The sequence below is a fragment of the Phasianus colchicus genome, chromosome 2 (genome assembly GCF_987193195.1).
Source record: "Phasianus colchicus chromosome 2, bPhaCol1.hap1.1, whole genome shotgun sequence".
NCBI classification, from domain to species: Eukaryota; Metazoa; Chordata; class Aves; order Galliformes; family Phasianidae; genus Phasianus; species Phasianus colchicus.
In genome coordinates this window covers 47436754-47451933 of record NC_143437.1, presented here as the reverse complement: position 1 = coordinate 47451933, position 15180 = coordinate 47436754, and the positions used below count along the sequence as shown (strand labels likewise).

Below are 15180 nucleotides of genomic sequence, written 5' to 3'. Positions count from 1 at the left end.
GACCACTAGTGGGGGGAGAAAGGCTCTGGCATGTCCCCACTGCAGGGAAGAGGCTACAGAGCAAGGCATGGTCCCTCCTCATCCCTGTGAGGAGGGCAGTGAATAGCAGAACAAAGCTGGGCTAGACCAATACTATCAGTGCACAATCATTTTCTGATTGCATATATTTGCTACTGGGATAAGCTGTGTGAACTTGGTATTTCTTCCAACTTTATTCACAATTCCAAATCCCTACAAATACATTACCTTTCCTCAAGCTGCACAGAGAGGAAAGACACCACAATAAATGAGCCACCTGTTCCATCTTGCACATTGCTACTTTAGAGGACACTTCAGCAGCTCTTCTGTTTAAACCAGTCCCTCATTCTAAAGCAGATTATAAGTAGGTATATTGTTCTATCACAGTGAAAATACATGCCAGCCAACATGTCCATCCCCTGCTCCCAGTGTACCTATCAAGTCACACCTGACTACCTATTGGTGACAGCAAGCTTCAGCTGCAGTCAGTGCTGTCTGGATGCTGTTGTTGAAGTGACCTAATATCTATGATGTCATCTGTTATCAGCACAATGGCTATCTGATGTCCGGATTATGCTGGTGATGGATGTAGCAAAAACTGAGCACTAATTTAAGTCTGAGAAAAGATATTGCAACTGAAAATTAAAAGTTCAAAAGTCATCACTGGTCTACTATTTGGGAGCCACTGAAGAGGAGTCTGCAGAATGTCTTTTCCAACAGCCATTTTCTCTGACTATACTTTCTCTTGAACAGAATGTGCTAGTGAATCACTCACTGGTCTGTCTTGGGTTAGCTTGCGTCTATTTAAACCAGCATGAAGCTCTGCACCTTTGATGTGAGTTAATTAAGCTCAGATGGCTTTCCCCAGACTGGCTTCAGCAGCTTTGGAAGAGAAGGCAGCCAAATTAGGCCCATCTGTCCAAATGGAAGGGAGTCCTCTCCTACCACAAAGCATGCCTCATTACTCACATGCCTCATTACAGGACAGGAGCTTCCTTCCAAGAGCCCAAGTGCCAGGAGAGGGAGTTTCATGGCTGGCAACAGCTACCTAACATACCTGGTATGCGGAGGCTCGCACACGAACCACAATTCTCTGCTGCCAACTGCTACACACAGAAGGGTCCATCTACAACAGGGATTTCCTACAATCATCTTTTGTTTAACAGTTGGATCTTCTTGGTAAGAATAGATTTGTAGAAGATTTGAAGATTTTCCCCCATTTAAAAATAAAGAAGAATCTATCAAACTGGAGTGGGGCTGAGCTGACTCTCTGCCTCGACCCTGCAGCCAGTTTGTATAACTGAAGTCAATATGAGTTCTGGTAGCCCCTCAGCTATCAAACTGGAATCCCAAGGAGACAAAAAGTATCCTTAAAGTAAACCACATCATCAGATACAGCTGCTAGAGAATGGGAGAAAAATGTTCCCTGGATCAGGGGATCTATCAGGATCTGGGGAAACAAAGGCAGAAAACACAATTATGCATCTTCAGCTCCCATATTCCTCTTAAAGGATTGATCCCGTAGAGGAACTGCAGAAGTTTGATCAGATCCAAGGCTGGCTCTGCCACAGCACTATGCATCAGTAGAGGTACTAATCATACCATGTTTTCCCAAACAAACAAGATGGGATATGAGATTTACAGCTTGAGATGTTCAAGTAAGAAGTACTGCACTAAATGACAGCATACAAACCTATTTCTTATAAAAATCATTTCATAACAGAAACACTACAGTGTTTCAAAGCAAAACTACTAGGAACAACTATGTAATCAGGTTCACAATTTACAGGCTCTGCAATAACTAGAAAATTCAGCTTTGAGTTTCTGTATGTGATACGTAAAAATTACCAACACAGAAAAACTAGCTATGGTATAATGAATTCCTTCAGTAACATGCTTAGAATCAAGGAAGTTTTTCTAGGAAATATCTACAAAACTGTAAGTGAAACGTATCACACAATTGGAAGCATAAACTTAACACAGAAGACCAAACAAATCAGACCTAAAATCTCTTTTCTCTGTGTTACAGAAGATTTTTATGAACATCACGAAAACTAATGAAAAGGTTTAAACAGAAAGAAGCACAACTATCAGTAACACACATGCACAGTGCAGACATGCACATATGTCCTAAGCAGTGATAAACATTTATAAATGTAACAGAACATTGTGGAAATGGAAATTATCGAAGAGGCGAGAACCATGTTTTTGTGACACGCCTCCTGAAAAGGTTCCTTCATAAAGCTAACAAAAATGAGTTACGCCGATGTCCCAATAAAAGATTAGTTTCAGAGAAAGTGGGACTCCCCAGAGAATCTTTGCCACTACATGGGTGAAAAACAGCAGGTTAGGCTTTAAGGGTAATGTAATGGAGAGTGTGCTGTAACTGAAGGCCAGTTATAAGCAGAGCACTGCAGAGTCTATTCTGGGGTCTGTTCCATTAGAAATCTGAAGAGGAAATAGATGGCACCATCATCAAGGTTGTAGATGATACCATCCTTGAGCTACAGTCAGTACACTTAAGGGCAGAGTGCCCTGACAGGAACCTCATGAAACTCAACATGGACAACTGCAGTGTCCTGCTCCTGAGAAGGAGTAGGCCCATACACCAACACAGACTGGGGACTGACTGTCTGGGTCAGATTGTTCCACAGAAATTGGACAGAGAGTCTTGCAGAACAGCACCACCAGCAGTGTAGCTGGAAGATGAAAGACATTCTTCTCTTTTACTTGGCACCTGTCAGGCTATGCTTGGAACACCACCTTCAGGTGTGCTAGAAAGAAATCAAAGAATTGTCAAAGTAATTGAATGACCTCAGAGCAGGGTCACTGTGTTTTCAGGGGTTTGAACCCTTGCCCTGCAAGAAGATGCTAAGAGATCTGAGAGATTGAGCTTGGAAAAAAAAAGACAGCTTTGAGGAGACCAACCTGTAGCCCATTGGTAGCTATGGAGAGGCTATCACAAAGGTGGAGCCCAGTTCTTCACAGTGGCATATAGAACAACAAGGTCAGACAACAGGCATAAAATGATATGGAAGGGTATTTAACAGAATGTCGGAGGGAAAAAAGGTTCATTATGAAGACAGTGAAGAAGTGTAACAGAATGCTCAGAGAGGCTAAAAAAAAATTAAAAATATAAAAAAGCAGTTAATTTCCAAGTGTTAAATTGAGGTTGCTGAAGCATTTGTGTGTGCAAGTGCAATCACAGAGTTATTTCCCTGGATGGGAAAGTAACTTTTAAATCATCAAACTGAAATACTGGTGACTCTTTTGGGTCACAAATGGCAAACACTGTTAATAAAGTCATAAGCTCTCTACATACCACATCAAGGTCTTGGGAAACCCTCCGTTTGCGCAGCTCTTCCATCCTCTCACACACATCCGTGAAGCAGGTGTTGTAGTAGTCTGCATACTGCTGTGCAAGGTCATCAATGTTTCCCAGCGACCCATCCTGTGGTGGAGACAAAGGGAAAAAATGAGAGATTAATCAACTTAAAAATGAGGTTTAAATGTAACAGCACAACCCCGATGGACTCGCATCCCTGCAGTACGGGCAGCACACAGCTCGCAGGTCATCCTTTCAATGAGTTGTGGTGTCACAGCAGCCCCTTGGGAGCACATGGGTCCCTGCTAATTCCTGCACAGCCAGAACCAGCAGGGACAGCAGTGCACAGCACTATCCCTGAGCACAATCTGCCTCGGTGCGCTCCCACCCACAGATAACCATATTCCATCTGGTTCTCCAACCAGCTGCCTGCTCACTTCATTGCCAGTCATTACATACGTTCCACCAACCTTATTTACTGGGAGTAGCCCTGCTTTCCTTGACAATCATTAACAGCAATTTCAAACATTAAAACTCCTTGCTTATAAGCAGTCAGCCAGACTGCAAACAGTTCCAGCCAAATGGTTTGAACAGGAGAGTTTATACCGCCTACAGAGACACTCTGCAAATTGGTCTTTTAAAATGCTCTGGAGGCAGAAACAGGTTTCGCTCAGTCCCAAACCTCTGCTCTGCTAGGCAAGATTACCACCCATTAACAAAATGGCAATAGCCAGGAACCTAATTGTAGTCACCTATTAATTCTGTCTTTCTAAATGATGGATAAATAAAGGGGGGAAAAAAAGGCTGGATTTTGTAAGTGGCTTTAGAAATCTTAGTAAACTTCAGGCATATATGTCAGAGATGGCGGACTAACAATTATTGGTACAATAAGCATACACTTAACTAAGCCCAAAACAAGGAATGGAGTACTTCTGTTTCTCTTGTTGTCTAACTTACGTAAGAGCATATGTTATTGAACACATTCCTCAAAAAGGCATATGTTATTGTTTACATTCTTCAAAAGATAACAACTATACTTCGTGTATACATTCTGGTATTCTGCAGCTTTATTTCGCTGCTACTATCAGTAAACAGATGCAACACAAACATAAAACTGTCTTCAATATTAAGAAAAAGCTAAGCAATTGAGAAAGCATTTAAAAATAATTATGCTAATAGTATACCTAAAATACACTGCAGGGTTAACATGAGCTAGGAGGAAATCTCTTAAACAGAAACCACATCTTACAGAAGATATTGCCATTTGAAAAGCAATAGTCCTGTTTTCTGTGTTATGACTGTGCAGAAGAGGCAGGTCTGCTCTAACAAAGTATCAGTTCCAGGTAATTGGAACAAAACACTCCCACTTTAATCAATGCGGATGCCTACCAAACCTGAGACTTGCAAAACACACTTTCTACTTTTTTAAAGCACATTTCCACATGCCCAGTAGGTATTGAACAATTCCCAGAATGGTTCCCCAGAAGCATCTGCGGTTTTCTTCAAACTAGTGTGTATGGCACAGATGGAAAACAACTTGTGTATCACTTGCTGGAGCAGCAGAAGCAAAATAACTACACTAAATACACACATACACACTTCTCTATGCATGCTTACTCATTTTTTACTGTATTTCCTACCTCTCAACCTGCCAATGATCTCACATGGGAATCTCAACTGTTGCAAGATTGAGTTCCTTAGCACAAAAAGACCCCACTTCTGGGACCTTTGGACTTTACACAGCTTCAGACAGATAGCTTTCCATGCCACTGGGGACAAAACACCAGCATCCTTTAGAAAGAGAGAGACGCTGCAGCCTATCTTGCCTCGGGAGCAGTGGGCAGCAACCACACATCTTCTCCAGCTAATTCCTACCAAGCCATCATTTCCCAACAGGCTGGGTAAGAAAAGGACTCCCAAACCCACCTGAGCCAGTGGACAATCTGCCAGTGGCCTCCATAGCCTTGGCTGAGCACACAGGTACTGGTGCTATGCAGCAGGGTGCCTTTCACAAGGTCTGCATGCTCTGTATGGATAAGCAGCTCCACTGTGCCATGGGGAATAACAAGCACCAAGCAGAAAAAGTAGCCCACAAACAATCTTCAATTGCTCACTGCTGCAGGCAGTACAAAAACCTGCATGAGTTTCAAAGAGATGACATGAAACCTGAGTCCCAGCCACTCCATCCCAGCACACTGGGACTTTGTCAGTCTGTCTCCTTCCTGAACTCTGGACACCATTAAATTTCATGTAGTAAATCTACTGGGGAATACATGCGTATAGTTAAAGATTATACAGCACAGCAGTTGCTACTTTAAAAAGTTACTGTAATGACTCTGAAATTGAGTAACGTACTCCAAATCCAAATGCATCAGGTGAGCTTCTGTTTAGCTAAGTCAGCTCTACTGCAAGTGGAATTAAGATTGGGTAAGACAGCAGCCTGCAATGCACAAAGGATCAAACAAAGCTTTGCAAATATTCTCTTTTCACATATTTTGACGTAGGGCTCGTGGAGCTTTCTGTAAAGGAGATCTCCACAAGTCTAAAGGCTTGTGACTGTCTCTAGAGGAAAATGAGCTTGGTGACAGCTCCCCAGTTAAACTCTGCAGACGAAGAGCTGTGCCACTGCAACTGAGCATGTGATGGTAAAGAGCAGCCAACAGAGAAGTGACAAAGGCCATCAGTGCCACAAAGCCTGGAGATACTGACGGCATTTCAATCAAGGCACAGGACTCAAGTGAGGGGCTAAGCTCCAAACACAACTCATGACAACACTCCAGAAAAGACAAATTCCTTGTGAAAGAAAGCTTAACGTACCGAACAGATGATAGGACAGAAATTGTTTGGAAGAGAGAAGGCTCCAAGGAGACCTCATTGTGGCCTTCCAATACTTGAAAGAAGCATATAAGCAGGAGGGGGTACAACTGTTCATGAGGGCGGATAGTGATAGGACAAGGGGGAATGGTTTTAAACTAAGACAGGGGAGACTTAGGTTAAGTATTAGGAGTTTTCTCACTCAGAGGGTGGTGAAGCACTGGAACAGGTTGCCTAAGGAGGTTGTGGGTGCCCCATCCCTGGAGGCATTCAAGGCCAGGCTGGATGTGGCTCTGGGCAGCCTGATCTAGTTGCTGCTGGCCATGCACATAGCAGGGAGGTTGAAACTAGATGATCTTTGTGATCCTTTTCAACCCGCACCATTCTATGATCCTATGAAAATATGATGCCAAAAATGTAAACATTTGTATTTACATCTCAACTTTCCAGGAGGTTGTAGTGTATTGATTAATCTATTTTTTTTCTCTGTAGCAGAGAGCTTTTCTGAGTTCACATGGAGGATTATCCAAAGAGCACTGCTTTTGTCAGAAGGAAAAACAGATCCACAAGTCAACTAAAGCCAAAGACAGCAAGTATTTCATACCCAGCAGCATCCGTTCATGTCACACACACGAAAACAATGCCACAACTGTACAGACAGTTATATATCTGATTTACATTACCTCAAATTTTCTCACACAGTGTCTTAAATACATATGATTACCTCCATAATCCACTTCTATTCTATTAAGTACAACTAAAAATATGCAAAACTAAAAAAAAAAAAGTTTCATTTTTCTTCATTTTCCTCCTGCACTGATGACAGCTGAGAGGACCTACATGAAACATCTGGTGATGTCAGACTGGAGATACAAGTAATCAGAAGATGACTTTTGAACTCTAGATTCTTGCTTATCAATGCCTTGAATTGAAAGCTTCTCCAAGCAGCTCCAAACTCCCTCTCACAGACACTGCCAGTGTGCTTTGTGTTCCAAGTCTGTTTCCGAGTGAACTGAGTACAAAATACCCACAAGCAGAATTTTAAGAACTCATTAATCTCCCTTGCAAGGCAAAGGTGGCAAAGATAGTCAGTGGAATCGTCTAAAACATTCTAAAGACTCCCTAATGAATAAAACAGAACAATAAAACCATTCATAACTAACGATACTTTAAAGAGATGTCACCCTGATGCATAAAGAATAAAAGTTGATGTTAATTTTCATAGTTTCCTTTGCAAGCCAAAACCTAGAGGATTTTTAAAATAATAGAAATAACAGTCAAAACTCATTTGCTTGCTTATTTCCTTTCTTCCTTATGCATAGCCTGACAGTGTGGGCTTGGTTCCAATACAAAAACAGACTTGAATCAACACTTCAGTTTCACAGCTATGAAAATAGCATACAGCTATTTGATACCAAAGCTAACAAGCCAGTGTAACTTAAAAGTAAGCCTCCAGTTATGTGCCACTAAGTCCCACTTTGACACAGTGGCAGTCCTATATATGAATTAGCTTATGTGATCCTAATGAAGAATGGCATAGCTTTCAAATACATTCTTACTAATATATCTGTAATAACAGCACCTGCTATGTGCTCTTCAGTGCTTTAAGTCAGTAATATTTGAAAAAACAAGACTTCATGACAGCTCTTTCTCTCTTACTACAAATTTAACAGTTATTAAAGCCCTACCACAAAAACTGCTGTGCACCAGTTGTGTTTACTGCCACACAAACTGCAGCATTCAAGATATGTAATCCCACTGATTTTCTCTGGAGCAAAATATTGTAAGCAACAGAAATATTCATTACAAATACCATTCCTGAAATATTTGTATCTGTAAGAAGCAACAACAAGTTTCTCCTAAAACTCTGCTACTTCTTGAGACATTCTCAGAAATAATCTGACACTCAGAAAAGTGAAACGACCCACTAGTTCTGAAGGGGCAAGCGTAAAATTACTACTTAATAAAACATTTTAATGAAAACTGAATTATCTCAGATTTCTAGTTTTGGTAGTCAAACAACGCTCATAAATTTCCATCTTATAATGTATGCATACAACATTTTTTAGCATCATAAAACAGAGGGTAGAAGATGAATTACCCTGGAATGCCCAGAGAATTAGTTCTGATATGCATGTGAATACCAGAGGAATCCATCGAGATTCATGTTAATGGAGTGACTACAAAGAGGAGCTGGAATGATCTGACACACTTATTATGAAGCTAAGATTTACCGGTCACTGCACATCAGTTAGCTTAATACACTGGCAGAATCCTTTGTATTTGACATCTAAAAGTGTAAAGAGAAAAATGTTTTGTCAGCAAGCTTCACTGGCAGTAACATTAAATAAAAATACATTCATATTTGAATAATGATGACGGTATAACAAAAACCACCAGGACAGGAGGAATAACTGCCTTTGCTTGTAACAAATGCTTTGTGAACCAGGGTATGCACCTAAATCCTGGGCATAGCACAGCATATGTTCTTTCTGCTCAAATTTCCATGCAGAATAAGAGTTTTAGAAAAAGCCAAACAAACCAACAAAAACCAAACAAACCAAAAACCATCGATGACAGTTTGTACTTCACTACCTCAGATTCTGACAGAGTATTACAAAGCTGCACATTCCACCCCATCCCCCTATTCTAGTAGCTACAGATGCCAGGAAAGAGGTCTTGGTTATTAGACAAATGCACTCATTCTCCAAGCCAGGGGGTGGAATTCATGCAACTGTGAGAATCTCTAACTTGTAAAATAAATGTGAATGCTATGAGCCTGTTTGGTCAGAAAGAGGGGTCTCCAGCTGCATATGGCAATACAGATGACAGCACACAAAGCAGCCACACAAGTTACAATCACTTACAATCCATTCCAGCTACGGCCACAGCACAGGAATAATCCTGGGAGGTTAGGAACAGCTCAGAAACTGGCAGGAAAAATTGACTAGTTTGACTGCTGATCAATGTATATGGAAAGGACACGGTCAAAGTGAAGATGGTCTTTTGCAATGCTCTACAATCATATCCTGACAAAGGCATGCTTTTGACCTTCTCAGCCCAAGATGTGAAAAATTCATTTCCATACTTGAGACACAGGACTACTGTGTGGAGAATGGCTGTAAATATGAGCAGCTTATTTCTGGCACTTGGATCTTAACAGGGACACCTACCAAAAATGTGTGGAACATGATCGTAAGTTTAAATAATACCTTTGGTTTGGATAGCTGTAAGGAGTACAGAAATGAAAGCCAGAATGTGGTCCAGAGCAAACAGGCTTGTTTGGGCTGGAGAGAAGGAAAAAGGACCAAAAAAAGTTGTGAAATGGGAACATCTGTGGAAAGGGAACATGTTTGTGAATAAGAAAAGCACTGCTTTCAACAGGACTTCACACATTCAAAAAGATCTTCAGAGCTAAGCAGAACTAGCCTGCCTAGACAGCAAGGGATGCTCAGGTTTCCATCAGACAACTCTGAACAATGCACCAGCCCATTTAACACTTTTTCCGAATGTGGGCCCTAAGCAACCATGATGTGGCTATTATAATTAGAAAACTAAATTTATTTTCCTCCTCAGATCACTGCCATTGTTTGCTTTTTTTGCTTTTGTTCCTTTCCCCTTTCTCCCTCCCCCTTTTTGGGCTGGCTGTGGAACTGCCATCCCCATCACAGACACAAAGATAGAGATAAAACTGTGACAGCACCTTCTGCACTACAAATTGTATGAACACATGAATTTAGGCCTCTCATCTAAAAGAGACTGTATTTCACATTCTTCCACAGTTCTTTGTAAGGAGGCAGACTTGTATCAGGAACACATCTTTCCAAAACAGAGCAGTTACATTTCCACGTGCCTCTCTTGGTAGCACTAGTGTACATTACAGTAATACAGACTCAAATGAAGAGGGCAGTCATCCACAGGAAAACCTGCAGAGCTTCATGATAATTGTGTACAGTATTAATTTCTGACTCTCTTACCTGTCCTTTGCTAGCAATGTATTTCTGCCAGGAATATGGTCAACTTTTTGCATTCTGGCTTAGCTTCAAAACAGCTGCTGCTAAAAATATATCCAATAAGCTGCCATAAAAATGTCTCTGTCTCTTCCTAGGGCTCAGAAAGGACAATTTTCCATTCAGGAGAAGAAACAATTCCGCTATGCATAAAATGGCAAGTTCAAAGTCAATCTTGACAGTCAATGGGGTCAGAAATGTGAGTGAGAGAGAAGAGGGAGGCCAGGGAGCCTCACGCTCATCTTGATATTCAGGGGAAAGCATAAAATACTCAGTGTAGGAGTCATGACATTTTTATACTGAGAACAGCTATTTTAGATGAGTTGAAGGGTTGTCATGGTTCCCTTGACCTCTCTATAGCTGGATGTTGAGAGAACAAAGAAAACACAGATCACACTGATTCAATGGAAGACTTTCTGTTAATTTTTATGGCATCTGAGCACTGAATCATTAAGTTATGTGGCTTTACAGATGGCTATAAAAATAGATCTAATAACACTATCAATCTCTCAGCAGCATATTTTAAACAATTCGAGATTCTTTACAATAAATAGAAGGCACCATGGTGCAGTATGACAGAAAAGATTTTGTATAACTTACGTGAAATAACTGATATAGCCCACTAAATTCAGAGTACAGTCTCTATACCCAGAAACTTTATCACACAGCCGTGTAACCTTTTTCCATTATATACAATACCTTATCATATCATTAAAGCAAGAGAAACTCTCTTTTCAAAGCTGTTGCAAATCAAACACTTTCTTCACCAACCGCACCTCCATCTTTTTTCCCTCACTTTTCATTGTAAAGTCTTGAAATCTGCAGGTGTAACAAAGTACCTCTTAAAAGCTTTACAAATGGGATCTACTTTTCCTCCCAATGGTAAATTAAAATCAGTATTTCTCTCTCTGGCATGCAACCAAGGAAGTCCTCTATGTAAAAAAATAATTTTAAACAAAAATTTATAAATAAATAAATAAATATAGATATATATATATACATGCTAAAGGAAAAAGTTCTATCTATGCAAATCTACATTCCAACATACTTATAAAGTGAGTATTTATCAGAAGCAGAACCAGCTCTTTCAGATGCTTGTTATCTTGATGGACAAGATCATATGCAAATTTTTTGAATAAAAAGTTTGTTCAAAGCATCCTTAGTGTCCAGCTTCCTTAATAACAATATATTATCCTCCACCCTCCTCTCCTCAAGGTGATCTGCAATAAGCTCACCAAAAAACAGATCAGAACTCTCAGCCTACAGTGATAACTGCTAGGCCATCCCTACCCACCCAACTGGCCATCAGTGAGGCACAGGTAATTGCTGCCAGCTTGTAAAGCAGCATAAATGAACAACTCCTCAAGCCATGCAAGAGCTGCACCTGGCATCACCTATCACTAATTTGTGTCCCTGTTTATCACTGCCTCCTCCTTTCACACACTGCATTTGCCAAATCTTTTTCCCACACTGACTGGAAATGCATCCCTCTGTACACACCAACTACCCTGGTACCTGCGAACGGGAACAAACGATATACGGAAGAGTGACAAGAATTAAGAATGAACTATATGTTATTAAAGCACCATTACAGAGATGGAGGTGAACTCCCTTGTTTCAGCATCAGGAACTTCAGCATGCTATGGGGGGTGGTTGCAGGTTTGGGTAGGCTAAAGCCTAATGAAATGGATATACAAAAAACAAATATCTTCTGTAGGTGATGGAATAAGTCCTCATCTCAGTGAGATGGACCAATCAACTGTAATAGTGTATAAGGTCTCATTAAAATTCTATCTTTTCTAACCAGCACAATATGACCAAAAACTCAAAACAAAACAAAACAAACACAACAAAACAATTCTGTGGCAGGTTGGGACCTATGTAACTGAGTTGTGAACAACTCTTTAAAGTAATAACCTGAAAAAGGACCCTAAGAACTTGCAAAATATGCAAGGAAGAAACAACAACTTGGATATTTAAAGACAAAGCAACCACAGTAGATGACTGCATTTCTGGACAACTGAGTTAGAAAGTCAGTAAGTTTGAGCTCACAGGTTTAGAGTATCTGGCAAGGGGATGAACTGTATGGTAGACTTGGATAAAGCAAACATTGGTCAAATTTACATCCAAGTGTAGTCAAAACTGATTTCTTCTTTTTATCAATGTTCACAAAGGGTGATTCCCTCTGAGCTGGATGTACTGGTGCAATACAGTAAAACAATGAAATGCACTAAAGCAGCTCAATGAACCAAGAAGCACTGCAATCTTATTTAACAATGATTCTGCTGTACGAAATTCTGATTTTGTTTTCTATTTCAATTACAGGGTGGGGGAGGAGGGGATGGTCAGAAAATGCTATAAAATAGGGGCTTAACTGTGAACATACTCTTAAGAGTGAGCCAAGACAACCTTGTTTAAGGAGTAGGCAGTAATTTTTCAGCTGATTTTGCGGCTCCATTTGTCTGTAAATCAACCTCGATGCAGGAATGACATGCAGAGTATTAATACCATCTACCAATACATTGATCTGTTTGCTTTACAGAATTTCATTCTAACCGAATCCTTTTGATCTTGAAATGAGTGTGTATCAACATCATAAACAGCAATGAAAGCACAAAACTTTGGATCTGTAAAACTTAATGCATGAACATATAGCAGCAAAAACCCTCACAGCACCGCATCTCTTACATATTTATTGTTGAAGCTCAAGGAAATTTTTGCCTAAGATGGAATATATGCAGGTTCTTATTAGGGATACATACAAGGGGCGTATAGGTAATTGTCACCACGTTACTCAAGGTAAAAAAAAAAAAAAAAATTAAGTAAAATAATTATTTATCCAACTTGGTGGTCCCTCATTAGTTTCTCTCAAATAAAGCACTAATTTGTTTTTCCAGTGCTAAGTTCTCTCACTCTTTAAATTCTTTGGGGAAGAAATGGTATATTATTATTTTGCTAGGTGTTCTATTAAAAATAATAATAATAATAAAGTGAGAGTGACAAATACCACCTCTGACATTTGTGTCTCTCTACTTGTATGTCTATCCCAGCACCACAGCAGTTAGAATAACTTTACTTAAACTTTGCTATCCTTTTCACCAGGAAATAAGTTGCTCAGAAAAAGGAAAGTTCACTGAAAGAAATTTCTTATCCTTCTTCCTCCCCACCCCTTTTCCTGGCTTCTTCAGCACCACATTGTTTGTTCTCCCCTTCATTTCTCTTTCCTAAGGTCTGTTTTCCCCTCTTTTTGGGCACCAGGCCTCAGGTCCAGCACAATTTTCCAGCCTGACTCTCCTGAAGGACCGCAGCATCCCTGGCCCAATGAGACCCCATGGTGATGGCTGTGGGTATGCACTGAGCAGATGTGGGAGTCCGTCATGGCCACTATGCCCCATGACACAAGCTGCTGAGTATTCAGGGACACAGACCACTGGTGCAGAGGGCAGGGAAGCTGTGGGCCCTGGAAAACAAAGCTGCCTGCACTCAAGTTGCTTTCTCTGAAACTCTGCTACTCTTCTGATCTTTCCTGCTGGAAATCCAGCAGCTAGCAGTCTGGAAGATGTATTCAAATCTTCTGCGTGCTTGGAGATTAACCTCTCCTTCACTCCTACTGCTTCCTGACAGGCAGTGTTTTACCAGAAAAGGAAATAACCATAATTGAATATGGCAGAAATCCATTTTTCCCCAAGTAATCTTAACAGCAGAAGAAGCAGTTTCCTGCAACCTGCGCCAGCCCAGCTCATGCTGCCAGGAGAAACTGCCCAGCCCCACTGTCTCAGCAGCAGCCTCCAGAGGATAACCTCACTGTGCCCACATTGGGTCCTTGTCAGCCGGTTGCATGTGTCCGGACAGGGCTGCAAAGAGGCTGTGGTGAAGTGCAGCAAGGCAAAGAACCCTATCAAACCCCCAAAACCCTGGAAAGTTGCATACAGACAGGGCACAGCGACCTGTGAAGAGGGGAACTGAACACAAAGATGAATCCACACCAAATCCACGTATTCTGCACCCCACCATGGCCACAAGCACAACATCAAGGGGCTACAAGCATGGAGCCCGACAAACAATACATTCCTGCAGACTTGGAGCTTCCTTCTACTTTTGGTCTTTCTCATGAAGGCACTTTTTTTTTTTTTTTTTTTTTTCAACAGTCAGGACACAAGGGATATTATTCTTGGAGATATTTTGGTTTTGAAGGAAAGGGCTTATCCCAGTTTGTATGCGAGGCAGGCATAATGACAGCCATGTTATTTATGAGGAGCAGTGGCAATAACAAGCATGCTTAAATAGCCAGCCTGCGTTTACACAGGGAGCCAGAAGCAGAAACCAGACAGCAACATGCTTAACTTCACCACTGCTCTCATTTACTTGCTGCGTGGGCTGTTCTTAGCACATCTTTCTGCTTTTAGCTTAATAAAATAATACCCATAAACAGTAAAAACAGAAAAACTGACTCTGTACTGAAGTACTTCAGTGAATTGCCAGGTTCTGACTCCAACACAGCACTACCAATGCTTATTCTTAACTGCCGCAGGTAGCACAGAGCTGAACTAAACATAAAACTGCTCATGCAACACTTCATGGTGCTGGGCTAAGGCTTTATCATTTTAACTAAGCATCATGAAGTCTCTTTAGAGAGTGCTTTATTTAGGAGCAGTAATGCACAGCTATCAGGGGTATTTGGTTCATTTAATTAAGTTGAATACAATTATACTCCAGTGGGTCTTAAAAATGCAAGAATCTATTTAAATATTATTTAGATGCGTATCTTTTAACTACCACAGACTGCACAGGGCTTCCTGTTTATATCAATTAGGGACATCAACCTAGCAGTAAGAATTCTCTCTCTTGTCAGTGTATAATCCTTTCTGCTCTGGAATCTGGTATTTTATTCGCACATTTTCCTTCAGCTGTGCACAGAGATGTGCATTTTGCATTCCGCTGTGCCCATATTGCTTCATCACTGCCAAAGTGCTTCCTAATTAGGCTAAAGAGGCCTCTTACTCAAATAAAAGA

The 15180-nt window shown here is 40.8% G+C and overlaps 1 protein-coding gene across 6 annotated transcripts in view; it reads right to left on the bottom strand.

The window, feature by feature from the left end:
- Window positions 1–15180, bottom strand: part of SASH1 (SAM and SH3 domain containing 1) — a 523157-nt gene that overhangs the window by 95903 nt on the left and 412074 nt on the right. For all 6 annotated transcript variants that reach the window (XM_090135563.1, XM_090135565.1, XM_090135564.1 and 3 more), the window contains one exon: window positions 3341–3469. In XM_090135563.1, coding sequence (XP_089991689.1) covers window positions 3341–3469 — 129 coding nt within the window. The remainder of the gene's footprint in view (window positions 1–3340; window positions 3470–15180) is intronic.